At 49.2% G+C, this 12,682-nt stretch overlaps 2 protein-coding genes across 16 annotated transcripts in view; both read left to right on the plus strand.

Annotated features, from left to right (window-relative positions):
- EPB41L1 (erythrocyte membrane protein band 4.1 like 1) overlaps positions 1–5,361 on the plus strand; it is a 55,961-nt gene extending 50,600 nt beyond the window's left edge. For all 15 annotated transcript variants that reach the window (XM_062642253.1, XM_062642256.1, XM_062642255.1 and 12 more), the window contains 3 exons: positions 529–609; positions 1,258–1,374; positions 2,291–5,361. In XM_062642253.1, coding sequence (XP_062498237.1) covers positions 529–609; positions 1,258–1,374; positions 2,291–2,299 — 207 coding nt within the window. In that variant the 3' untranslated portion in view covers positions 2,300–5,361. The remainder of the gene's footprint in view (positions 1–528; positions 610–1,257; positions 1,375–2,290) is intronic.
- Positions 5,362–5,752: 391 nt separating this feature from the next.
- Positions 5,753–10,562, plus strand: AAR2 (AAR2 splicing factor). Its single transcript, XM_062642033.1, has 3 exons — positions 5,753–6,525; positions 7,902–8,131; positions 9,783–10,562. The coding sequence occupies exons 1-3, from the start codon at positions 5,772–5,774 to the stop codon at positions 9,948–9,950; spliced, it is 1,152 nt and encodes a 383-aa protein (XP_062498017.1). The 5' UTR covers positions 5,753–5,771; the 3' UTR covers positions 9,951–10,562.
- The last annotated feature ends 2,120 nt before the right edge of the window (positions 10,563–12,682 follow it).

Genomic DNA, 12,682 nt, shown 5'->3' on the forward strand with positions numbered 1-12,682 from the left:
CACCCCAATACCTGCTCTGAGTGCCCCATACCCCAGCCAGGCATGAGCATGTGGGACTGCAGGCAAGGACAGCCATGTATTGGGTGTTCATCACCTGTGTACCACCCTGTGAACACAGGCTGTGCCCACCTCTACCTGCTGCTAGGTTGGGAGGGCAGGGAGTGGAAGGGACTCTGAGTTGGCTGCAGCAGCGCGTGTGAAGGTCCCTGCCCGTGCAACTGGGGTGGATGTTTCCATATGTGCCTAGAGCCAGATCCCAGGTACCCCTGGCCCAAGAAATCCACAGCACCAGTGCTGGAGTATCTCACCTTGTGTCAGCTATGGGAGCTGTGTTAGTGTGGGGTTTATTGGGTTTGTTAGAGCTGAAGTGGTGCAGGCAAGGGGGAGTATAGTAGGAAAAGAAGGAGATGTGGCTACATCAGTGGACCTCACCCATGGCCGTTTCATTCCTCAATGAATTGCACATGAATGAAAGCAGGAGCTCTGTGGGGACAGCTGTGGGTGAGTGCTTTCCTTCTTGTTGTGCAGACTGTGAAAGGAGGGTTTTCTGAGACCCGAATAGAGAAGCGCATCATTATCACAGGAGATGAAGACGTGGACCAGGACCAGGTAGGAGCAGGACACCCTGGCTTTGCCCGGCTCTGGCTGCCCCCAGCTGCAGCACCACATGCTTCTGGTTCTGCCTTGTACCCGTTTACTCCTTCTCTCCACAAACTGACACCTGAGGCCCCAAACCTATCAGCTCTGTTTGGCAGGTCCCCATGGGGTGCAGTGGCACCATGTGAAGTTCCTGCCCAGCTCCCACTAGTGCTTGCTGCAGCAGTAAAGGTGCCAGCACAAAGCCCAGTGATGGGACACCTTTATATTTCCTTAAAACACATTTCCAGTTGCTCTTTCTCTGCTGAAATACTCCCAAGTGACCCAGGTCCTTCCTCTCTTTCCAGCAGTCTCACTCCAGGTAGACTCACTCCAAGTGATGGTATTCTGCATCTGCCTCCATGATAGAGGAACAGAAAGTGGCAAAGTTTTATGATAAAATAACAGAGATCAACACACCTCTCTAGGGCCACAGGTCATTTTCCTGGTGGCCTCTTCTGTCAGGCTACAATGGATTCAGCTTTGAACCTCTGCATCAGTGTCCTCCTGGAATCCCACTCTGCTCCAGCTGCTTTCTCTCTGCTGGTTCTGCCTGGCTGAGAGCAGTGGACCAGAGTTCAGGGAGGGGATGATACATGATTTCATCCTTCTGGTTTCTAGGCACTGGCTTTAGCAATCAAAGAGGCAAAACTACAGCATCCTGACATGCTGGTAACCAAAGCTGTGGTATACAGAGAAACAGAACCTTCTCCAGAGGAACGGGACAAGAAACCTCAGGTAGGTGAACAAGTTACCAGGTATGACTTAGATCTGCTGTACAGGGTGGATGTAACTGCGCAGACGCCTCTGGTCCCCACCAGCTGCAGGGGCTGGTAAAGGTTGCTGCTCCTGGGCTCTAAGGGTGGCAGCTCTCAGCCAGCGGTTCCAGTGTTTGCAGAAAGGAAGGTTTCCTCAGTCCCATTCAAATCCCCAGGCTGTCTGTTTATACACACACAGGTACAGGCAGCAGCACACAAGGTTTGCACCTCCCCAAAGCAATCACAGCCCCAGACATTTTTCCCCAGGGCAAAGCTTCAGGAGTCACTGCCCACTCCTAACCCCCTTCTCTGACCCTGTTGCTCCTCCATCAGCCGGGTTGCCACAGCTCTTTGGTGGTGGCACAGTGCCCTGTGTCAGAGCAGCTGGGGAGCAGAGGAGCATGGTGGAGAGATGGGGAGCTTCTGAAGGAAGCTTCACTGCTCTGTCACCAGTGAGGCTGCAGGTGCATTTTGAGAGGCCTCTTTGGAATTGTGGGTTTGTGTTTCTTTATCATCTGTGGATTTTGATTGGCAGCTTTTAAGCTTGGAAAAGTGACCAGCTCCATTGCAGCCTGGAGGGTCAGAAGAGGCTCTTGCACTTGCCTAATCTTACCTTCTATCCCATACTACAAACGAGCCCAGGCAATTCTGCATCACTTAGGGAGATGCCCAATTTTAACTGAATGGCTTAAAGTAAGGGAGCAGTGACTCACCTTTATCTCCAACACACCAACATCTACACCAACACCAGCCCAGAGCTCCTGGTAATGAAGTGCCAAGTGTGGCCCCAAGTGTTTGCAAATTTCCTCTCTCCATTGTCCTCATGCAAAGAGGAGCCCTTTTATACTGCAGCAATGAGCACCCCGTGAGTGGTCATTTCCATCTGCCTTGTACAGGAATCTTGACCAACATGTTCATGGAAGTCAGCACCTGTGTTCAAACCTGGAGAACAGCGGAGAAGGAGCCTTCATGCTGGATTTGTCAGCAAGACATAGACATCCTGGCTGCAATGTTCATGGCGAGAGACAAAAATTTTTAACAAAGGAATAGCAAATATATTATATATATATATATACATACATACATATATATATATATAAAACCAGGAAACAAAATGCATCCTTGCACTGCTGCTATATGCTGGAAACAATAGCAAACAACACCACCAACAAACAAAGCCAACCCTCTGCAGATAAATTGAAGAATTTACTGGATTGGTGATAAAATAAGATTAAAAAAAAAGAAATCAAATCATAATAATAACAAGAATATTGTTAACAATAAGCCACCATCTTGCATGTTACATTAAAGGATACACAATCATGAGTTCATTTGTTGCACACTGAATGGAAAGGAAAACTGCTTTGCAACAAAGCAAGAAATAAGCAAACTTGAAATAAAATAACAAAACCACAAGCAGAAGCAAAACCATTCCCCACCTCTGGAAAGAAGAGAGAAAAACATTGAATTTATTACCTTAGAGTTATTTTCTGATTCACAAGTGTCGTTTTGCCCTTCTCTTTCCATGCTGGTTCTTTTGCATCCTTTGGGGTTCTGTTAACTCTTCCCCTTCCCTTCCTTATCTTCTCCTCTGTGCACTTGTCCAACCTCTTGTTCTCTGAAGGTATTTAAGAAGGGGTTTCATTTCAAACAAAACAAATGATATGTATATGGTTTCTCATTTATAAAGAAGCAGGCTGTAGGGGTTTCATATGGATGTGCATTTAAGTTATGTATATTATTATATATAACGAGGGGGGAGGGAGGGAACAATACTGAAATAATTCAACAGTGCTGGTAAATATGATGACATTTTTAAATTATTAACTCGTTGATGGACCGTGGTTGGTGTATTTTGAGACTCTTGGATCACACGTGGGACTCCCAGTCCTGCAAGAAGAGAACGGGGAAGGTTTCAGCCGCTGCTGGATTTGGGGAGGAAGGGAAGAGGGTGAGAGATGGGAGGTGTCCCGCCGGCTGATCTGCAGTGTGTGGTGGTTGGATGTGGAGGGTCAGTGGTGACTTGGATGGGCAGGGAAGGAGGTTGAGGCTGTGGCTCCAGCAGCTGTAGGCATTCATCTCCCTGGCCCTCACCCAGAGCTATGGGAATCAGCTGAGAGCAAGGTGGCAGCCGCACGACTGGGTTCATCGCTTGCCTCCAGCCCGTTGAGCCGTACCGGTGGTTGGGGTGGTTTTGCTTTGTTTCTGGATCCCAGTAATGAAGTTACTTGAGCTTTGTAGTAGGGTTGAAGGCAGAGGGGTTGTTTCTGCTTTGCCTCCCCTGCTACCCAGGGTGTGATGGCAAGGGCTGCCCGAGGCACTGTGGCTGGTGACAGTGGTGGCAGGGTGGTGTCAGTCCTTCCCGGACCTGCCTAGGGATGGGCAGTGGAAAGACTGAGCTGTCTCCATCCCCTCAGAGTGTCCCCAGCATCCCAGGCTGGACAAGAGAGCCCTGGCCCTCTGCGTAAGAAGGTGTGTATGGAGGAGATGTCAGTGGAGATGCCTTCCCCCAACTCATCCCAGCTTCGGCCCTTGGCCACATGCTTCCTCTATGGCTGCCTTTGGAAGAGGATCATGGGCCAAGCCCAGGGCCTTGTACACTGTGAACCAGGCAGTTAGGGTAGACTTGGAACCAAAATGAGAAAGTAAAGGAAATAAACGGGTTTCCTTCTTGGAATCGTCTCTAGCTCCTGCGGAAACAGAAGGGCCCATGACTCTGCACCATTTTGCCTTTAGTCTCCCACCCCTCACACAGACTGTGCCCAGAAACAGGTACATTTTGCCAGGTCCTGCAGTGGCTCGGAGGATGACAGAGAGCAGGAGAGCCTGCGCCGTGAGGATGTGGGCAGCTCCTGCTCACTGCCTCTGCTGTCCTAGGAGAGAGCCTGCTCCCTGGCAGCCGCTGTTCACCACCACGTCCCTGTAAAGTCTGTTCTTCTGGCAGAGGTTTCTCCTGCAGGCGTGAAAGGCACGAGCACAGGCTGCTGGGGAAGAGAACATTACTGCTGGCTGGTGCCAGTGCTGCAGGTTGTGAGGGTCTCCCCTGCTTCCATCCAAGCGCCTTTAGTTAGAGACCAGACCCCCAACCAAAAGAGTGCAAGCAGTTGTGAAGAAGCTGCTTTTCTCTTTTCCCAATACCCCCAAACCAGTTGTAATCAGCAGTGGCACTTTCAGAGAGAGGCGGGGAGGTGGAGGACTTGGGGTCTGTGCAACAGTGCTGGTGTTCAGCACACTGCGTGTTCCATGCTCTGAGGAGCCCACCTGGCTTGGACACCTTTAGGACCCAACCAGAGGCTGCTGTGAAGCTAGATACTTGCTTTTGACATCGTGTAGCTGTGAAACTGAAGGTTCCTGTTCAAACGATTGGCCTTACAGAGTTAGACTTGATGTGCGCTTGGACTGAAGTGAGTTACGTTTGGAGTGAGCAGATGCAGTCCCTGGCTTCCGCAGTGTGTACAGTGGGTGACGGTGTTTAGAAACTATAGAGAAAAACACAAGGAAAAAGGATAGGAAAAAGCTCCCAGCTTGTTCAGCGGGTGAGGTGTGGGGTTCCTGCTGCTCAGCACCACCTGAGGCCCCCGTGGGCTCCGCTCCCCCAGCCTGCCCATCCCCTTGCTCTGTTTCAGATAGCTGATCACTGCTTGCTTTCTTCCCGGGACCTTTCTGTTGAAAGGGGTGGGAGACACGAGTGCCTGTTTTTACCTGATCCCACAGACTCATTCCAAACCTGGCCTGCGATTGCATGAGTAACAATGACAGTAACAGTAATAATATTTATTTTTATTTGAGAAGCACCTTACCAACCAACCGCAACGCTCTGTTGTTCCTTCACTAACTCTCCTTTTCCCTTGTTCTCCCTCTCCCCCCCTTTGGTCATACTCCTTTTCAGTGCTTGGTGGTGTATGCGTGTGTGCTCACTGTTCTTGTATTCAATAAAAGTGAAATAAATGTGTTTGATGCTAAATCAGCTTGAGGCCTCAGCGCACTCTTTCCTCCCAAGAGGATGGAGAAGGGGGAAGCGCAATCACGGTCTCTGCACATGGAAATGCAGGACTCTGCTCTGCATGGCTCTGTCATCCTGGGAGGGAGGACGTGCTGCTAGGAGAGCGTCTGTCCCGCTGCGGGGGTCTTCTGCCCCCGTCCTTCTGCCCAGCCACGGGGCTCGCTGCCTCGCAGCCGGCAGCCGCGGAGGGGCACGGTCAGCTCTCGGCTTTGGGGGGCAGCGAAGGGCAGGGACGCCCGCTGCGGGTCCCGGGGCTGGGCCGGAACGACTGTACCCGGAACCGGCGCACCCGGAACGGCTGTGCCGCCCGGGCGCTTTTTAAGGAGGAGCCCGGCGGCAGCGGGCTGGAGGTACCGGCGTCCCCCGTGTGGGCCATGGCGGGCCCGCGGCTGGAGCCCGACCTAGCCCGGCAGCTCTTCTTGGAGGGCGCCGCGGTCGTAGTGCTGGGTGTGCCCGCGGGCACCGAGTTCGGCATCGACTACAGCACCTGGAGCGTGGGCCCCAGGTTCCGCGGCGTCAAGATGATCCCGCCGGGCGTCCACTTCCTGCACTGCAGCGCGGGGCGGGCGGGCGGCCGGGAGACGGGGCCTCGCACCGGCTTCTTCCTGAGCCTGCAGCGCCGGGACCTGCGGGTGCTGCGCTGGGACGCCGGCAGCGAGGCCGTGGAGCTGGCGCCGGCGGGCACGGAGGAGGCCGCGGCCTTCAGGGAGAACCTGCGGGAGCTGGACCCGTTCCTCGGGCCGTACCCCTACGAGAGCCTCAAGAAGTGGGTCTCCCTCACCAGCTTCATCAGCGAGGCGGCGATGAAGAAGCTGCAGCCGGAGAGCGGGCAGATCTGCGCCTTCTCCGAGGTGCTGCCGGTGGCGGCCGGGAGGCTCTCCAGGGACCGGGCCGAGCAGCGCCTGCCGCCCGTCGATGCCGAGTGCCGGAGCTACGCCGAGGGCTTGGCGCGGCTGCCCCAGATGAAGCCGAGAGCCGGTACCGAGATCAGATTCACGGAGCTGCCCAAGCAGATGTACCCCGATGGTGCTACGCCGGAGGAGATCACCAGGCACAGCATGGACCTCAGCTACGCGCTGGAGAAGGTGATCAGCCAGCGGTACGCCAGCCAGCCTCGGGATCTGCTCGGTGAGTGCCGCGCATTGCACGGTTACTGCTCCCGTGCTTTGGGAGGATAAAGTCATTTCTCTGTAAAACCAGGGCCCCAGATGAAACCTGCTCCTGTGCTGTGGGCCCCGGTGCCCTGAGGTCTCTGAATTGCGATTTGTGGAGTTTTCAGCAGCTTTAGGGCTGCTTCCCGTTATGCTGGTGAGGATGCGCTGTTCGGTGCCCAGAGCTGCCTCTCTTGCTTCTGGGCACTGACCCAGATTGTCTCGAATTAAGTCAAAAGCAGCAACCACATCTTGTGCAAAAGGGGCCTGTTGCCTGGCACCAGTTAAGTGAACCTCTTGAGGACCGGGGGCACTGAATGGGGCTGAAAGTCACCGTTTTCAGATCCTTGTTCTCGCTTCGGGGTGCTGCCGGGTGGTACCTGCCTCCCAGCAGTGCCCAGTCCCTGCCTGGCTGGAGCGGTGGCAGCTCTGCTCTGTGCTGCTGGCGACTCTCTGTGGCAGCGTCAGGGCTTTGCCAGCCCTGTAGCAGGGGGACATCCCCAGCGGGGGGCTACAGCTCCCGGTTGCAGGGTCCCCGTTACTTGCCAGGCTTTTTTGTCGAGATACGCATAAATATCAAATCCGCGGAAGTCCTGGAGGGGGGGTTTGTTTCGTGGCAGGATGGAGGGAGGGCTTGGGACCACGGCCAAGCTGCAGCATTGGTTCTGCTGAGGTTTGCAATAACGCTTTGGTTTTCCCTTTCTCCAGTTTTTCTGTTAATGTTATACAATTTATTCTTTATCAAAATTATCAAAGACAACTTTAGGCTATGCAAAGGATGAATTACCTTAGGAAATGGTGGTGCCATCAGTCTGGCAAAATAGCTGATGCTAAGGTATCCAGCAAGCAGAACCTTGGCTCTTAATTCAATAAGGGAAAACATCTGTTAATGTTAACTCACCTCCCCCAGTGTTCCCACAGCCCTTCTGATCTAGGGCAGTAGCATTTTCATTCCTGTGTGGCTCTAGAAACCTGGGTACGGGTAGACTCAGTGCTTGCAGAGCAACAGCAATGTGTGACTTCCTATATGGGTGTTATTTTGAGAGTGCAGATGACAGTCCTTGGTTTGCTGTTTATTCTGCCTGTAAAGTCAGTCTCTGAAGGTGATAATTACAATTACAGGTGGATGTGCCCAGTTATGCCTTGCTTTTCCTCCAGCTGAGGAGCAGAGAGTTAGGGAGTAGTCTGTGGAGCATTGATTGCTATTAGTAGAATCTGGAAGGGCAGAATACACATGTGAAAGGCAAACCCAGAGATTTATGCTATCATTTACAGTGTTTTTGAGAGGACACGTACCTTGGGTATGTTTTCATTCTAATGTGTGTTTTGTTTTCCTTTTCTGAATATGCACAGCTGAGTTGCAGTTTGCTTTCATCTGCTTCTTGATTGGAAACGTATATGATGCGTTTGAGCACTGGAAAAGACTCTTAAACATCCTGTGCCGATCTGAAGATGCCATAAGGAAGTATCAAGACCTTTATGTCAATCTGATTTCTGTGCTGTATCACCAGCTTAGTGAAATCCCAGCGGATTTTTTTGTGGACATTGTCTCCCACGACAACTTTTTAACCAGCACCTTGCAGGTATGTTTGTTGCTGCCTCTTGAAAGATGGCAGTGGGAGGAGAGGGCATCGAAGAAGCTGTGAAAGCAATTAAGCTACTGTTGAGCTGCGTGGGAGCTAATGAGCCTATCTAAGCACACACATGTTTGCTTTTACTTTTTCCTTATGTTATTTCCAAAGAGATGCCATTTGCTTGTCATCTCAGAGTTTGATCTGCTCAAGCTGTGCCTAGAAGAGGCTAATGCAGTATAAAATTGAGTTAGTCTGCATGCGGAGAAGCCAGCAAAATAAGGCAACAAGAGGAACAGCTAATGAAGATGGCCACAGCAGAGACTGGGGACTGTGTCTTTTATGTTTTCCTTGCAAATAGTGCCCGTTTGTTTGTTTTTTCTCAAATGCCATTCATTCTTTAACACAAAAAGCAAAACTTTGCCGTAAAAGACTGATGATGCTGATTTCTGGTCAGCTTGGGTGGTCTGCTTAGTATGCAGAGAAGTTGCAGTGAAACTTTATTGAGCTTAGGGCATTGATAGGATTTAAGAAGTCTGTTAGCCTTAGTGCGTGGAGAGTTTATCTGTGTTAGCTTTTGCTCAGCTTTGAGCACAACAATTTTATTTTTGGAGTTTGATCCATGGTGAAAAGAGTACAATATAACCTCCACTGAGTATGCAGCCCTAACAATGTTCAAAGGGGGGAAAAAAGAAATAACTAATAATATAACTAATAATAACTAATTGCAGTTATGCAGGAGAAGTGGGAAGTATAATAGTTTAGTTAGATTTTGTAATAACAGCCTTGCTGTGTAACACAGCTCTGTTAAAAAGAGGCAGTTTCATGGTAGAATGAACAAGGAAAAGGCAAATGATAATCAACAAAGCAACGAACTTTGCTGCTCTTGTCAATGTTTTATTCAGCTGTCAGTAGGTCTCTCTCAAGTAAGAGCCTCCTTTTTCCCCCAGAGGATTTTCCCTTCACTTCCATTGTGCAATGATATTTTTTTTGGCTTTGAAATACAAGTTTCTTCCTATGGAAATGAATTCTGGCTCAGAAGAGGAGCAGGGGCAGGCTGGTGAGAGATGGGCTGTCAGGCTAAATGCCCAATTTAAACATACACAGGTGCTTTAACTCTCAAAGTGCTCACAGAAGCTGTGACTTTGAAAAGTTCATAAATGTGTATGTGTTTAGGTGATGCAGGGGAGCCACGTTTAGAGGTCAGTGCAGATTTCAGTGCCCTGTGCAAAAGGAAGTGGCTGTGAGGGTGTAACTGGACTTTTCCCAGCCAGCTCCCATGAAAAATTCCTCTTTTTTTTCCTTTTTGTTTTCCTGCTCACAATTTTTTCTGTACTTGCAGTTAAGCATATTTCATAATTCTTTGGTACATATTTAATTACAAATATACCCCTGCTTCAAAGAAAGTTATTGCCTTAATGCAACTACTCCTAATGCTGACTCGGTGGAGTGAAGACAGGATGTCTGTCTTAGCTCTGGGATGAGAGGAGAAGTGTGGGCTTTGTTTAGGCAGCCCCAAAGCTGGAGTGGTTCCCAGGGTGGGAGATATCTTACCAATGGCCTAACCTCAAACTCCTGGTGCATCTTCTTGATGATGTCTTTGTAGGAAAGAGATGCCCAGCTTGTGCCGTGGCTGAGTTCTTAATGACCTCTTCTCTTTTAGGTGTTCTTTTCCTGCACGTGCAGCGCTGCTGTTGATGGGACCCTAAGGAAAAAGGCAGAAAAATTCAAGGCTCACCTAACGAAGAAATTTAAGTGGGACTTTGAGGCAGAGCCTGATGACTGCGCTCCTGTCGTGGTAGAACTTCCTGAGGGCGTGCAGGTGGACTAAGAAAAACACTTGCTTACAAATAAACTGCTTCTTAAAATAACTCCTCTCCACATTTTCTCCAGCCTCACCAGCTTCCTGAAGTCTGTTCCTGAGCCTGACTCCTCTTTCTGCTGTAGAAGCAGATATGGAAAACCCAGCAGGATTCCAGGAGACTGAATTATTGGAAGAGTTTGGATATTGTCATATGGCTGCTTTGGACACCACCTTTTTTCATGCCTAGCTCTTTGTACCATCTCATTCAGTACTTAGCTGACCTCTAGATCCTGTCCTTCTGGTCCTGACCTGGAGGGAACACCCTGTCTAGAGGGCATCTGTGGTTTACACTTGAAGCCCTTGTTGCTCTGATTTAATGCCTTCTGAGCAAGGAGTGGAAACCCACATAACTGGTCAGAGCAGCTTTTGACAGCCCCAACCCTGGCTGTGAACTAAGAAGTTCTGTTCTTCATAGGCTGGGATTACGGGGGTGTAGCCACAACAGTTTCAAAACTGTGTTGAATGCCTATGTTTCTTACTGTGATTTATTGCAATGATCAATAAATCATTTGATTTGGGTCCTCCTTATGGAGGGGGACTCGAAACCACAATAAAATGCTTCCCATTACATACCCCAAATACTGGGGTATCTTATTCTTCCATTCTGTTAAAGCATTTTGTAGTTACTGCTGATACTGTTTACCCTTATGTAAAAGAAAATTAACAGTTTAGTAACAAGAAGTAGAGTTATTGGACTGTAGTCACCCAGTCTTGAAGAGCCAGCATGAGTTAAAAGGTCAGACTTCTACATGAACTGGATCCTCTGTTTTGATACAACTAGAAATCTTATGGATTGTCACTGGTGACAGTATCTTCTTGCTCCCCACAGGGAGGGTATAAGAAAACCTGTGGTGCTTACTGAGAGCTGCAGAGGGATTTAACCCTACCACTCACTTCTTACTTTCTTGGCTGTTATACTGCCTCAGGAGCTTGTCTGTATGCATGTCTAATACTGTTTGTTAGCCTTTTATAGTTCAAAATAAATCTCAAGAGACCCTTTCCAACAGAAAATATCTGTACAAATGAGTTGTTCAGTTACTTAGCCAAAGCTTATGATACAGTGACACTGCCCTTTCTCATCGGGATATCCAGTGTCCCCAGAAGTAATACCACAATGGTAAGTGTGACATCCAAGGACAGCTCGTAGAACAGCATATGGCAAGACAGTGTGTTCTGGGAAGAAGGTATGTGATGAGGTGTTCAGATAACTGGGAATTTACCACAGGAATCGGCTGTCAGGAGCCTCACCCACTGCTCTGTGCTGTGTCTTCCCTCTCCTCCCTTTCCTCTGCACTCCATTATTCTGGTGTCTTGGTCTGTCCTAATCATTTAAAATAATGATCTCCATATAGACCACAGGCCCTTAGGGGAGGTTACTCTGATTTGGCAAGGGTGGTGCTTTGTTTCCTTGTCTGTACCACCCCTGAGAACTTTTGTATGGTAGTTTGACTGTGCTTCCCTCATGTTATAGAATCACAGAATAGTTGGGTTGGAAAGGACCTCAAAATCATCCAGTTTCAGCCCCCCCCACCATGGGTAGGGATACCTTCCCCTAAACCATCTCACCCAAGGCTTCCTCTCTGTATCCACAGGCAGTGCTGTCTTTCCAGTGTCGAACTGGACAAATCATTTGTAATGGATGGTCTCAGCTTTGAAGAAAGCTCTTTGCACCAAGCCGATGACTGGTTCTGTTGCTCTGAAGGAGAACACCAGTCACTTATGTAAGTAGTAAGCAGCGAAGGAGCATAGAGCCTGAGACCTGCCTGGCTGGAAGCAAGAGGAGCTGTGGCTGCAGACCAGGCAGTACTAGTGCTTTGCAGGCTGTCCTGGCACTTGTTTGAGGAGTAGGTTAATTTGAGTGTGTCTGTTAAATCTCAATAACAGTAACTGAAAACTAGCTTCCAAAGTGTGCAATCATTGGGTTCCCATAATGAACTATACTTCTAGCAACTGAGAGAGAGAATGTAATTGTACTTCCTTTGTGCTTTTCTCCTGTTTGCAAGGGTTTAGTAGGGAGAGGTAGTATCTTCCTGTTAAACCCACAGAATAAGTGCTTTTGGGGACACAGTCCCTTGGTCAGGTAAGAAATAAGCAGTAAACTTGCAGCTAAATACTGGTTGAGGTGTTCAGAATTCAACTGCATTACATGATTCAATTGCACGCTTTGAGGGAAAAGGGAAGCTGGCACATGTGAAACAATCTGTGTTGGATGTTTGTAAGGGAGGGTTTAAATCTGGGAGGGAAAAGAGTGCCGTTATTCCTGTTGAAGTCCTCAAGAAGGAGGGTATAAAAGGAAAGTGGTAACATGTAATAGAAGGAATGTTTTCTTGCCCTTATATAGCCCCAGCCAGCTATGGTTATGATGACACTACCCCTTCTTCCAGCTAAGATGAATACAGTGATCTGAAAGCAAAAGAGACTGTGTGTGTGTGAACACACATTACTGAAAGCTAACGAACTGTAATATGTGATGTGTTTGCAACATTGATTCAGCAATGAATTTGGGTCAGGACAAGCAGCTTTTGGTGAGTTGTGAAGTGGCACTGAAGCATGAGGTACATTGGCCTCCTGCTTATGTGGAGAGTTGTCCAGCTGCCAGAGTTGGGGCAAACTCACATCATTCCTGTCCTGTGACTCGCTTTCGCTGCAAACTGTGTTGGAGCATGGGCCCTACTTAGCCCTAGCTGAGGTTAATCACG

Source organism: Pezoporus occidentalis, unplaced genomic scaffold, assembly GCF_034315485.1.
Source record: "Pezoporus occidentalis ecotype Australia unplaced genomic scaffold, CSIRO_AGI_Poc_V1 ctg70, whole genome shotgun sequence".
NCBI lineage: Eukaryota > Metazoa > Chordata > Aves > Psittaciformes > Psittacidae > Pezoporus > Pezoporus occidentalis.

Excerpts from the sequence above, each read along its gene's own strand:
- AAR2 (XM_062642033.1), top strand. The coding sequence starts at position 5,772 with ATGGCGGGCCCGCGGCTGGAGCCCGACCTAGCCCGGCAGCTCTTCTTG. Across the intron at positions 6,526-7,901 it reads CCAGCCTCGGGATCTGCTCG|CTGAGTTGCAGTTTGCTTTC; the intron begins GTGAGTGCCGCG and ends GAATATGCACAG. Across the intron at positions 8,132-9,782 it reads TTTTAACCAGCACCTTGCAG|GTGTTCTTTTCCTGCACGTG; the intron begins GTATGTTTGTTG and ends CTTCTCTTTTAG.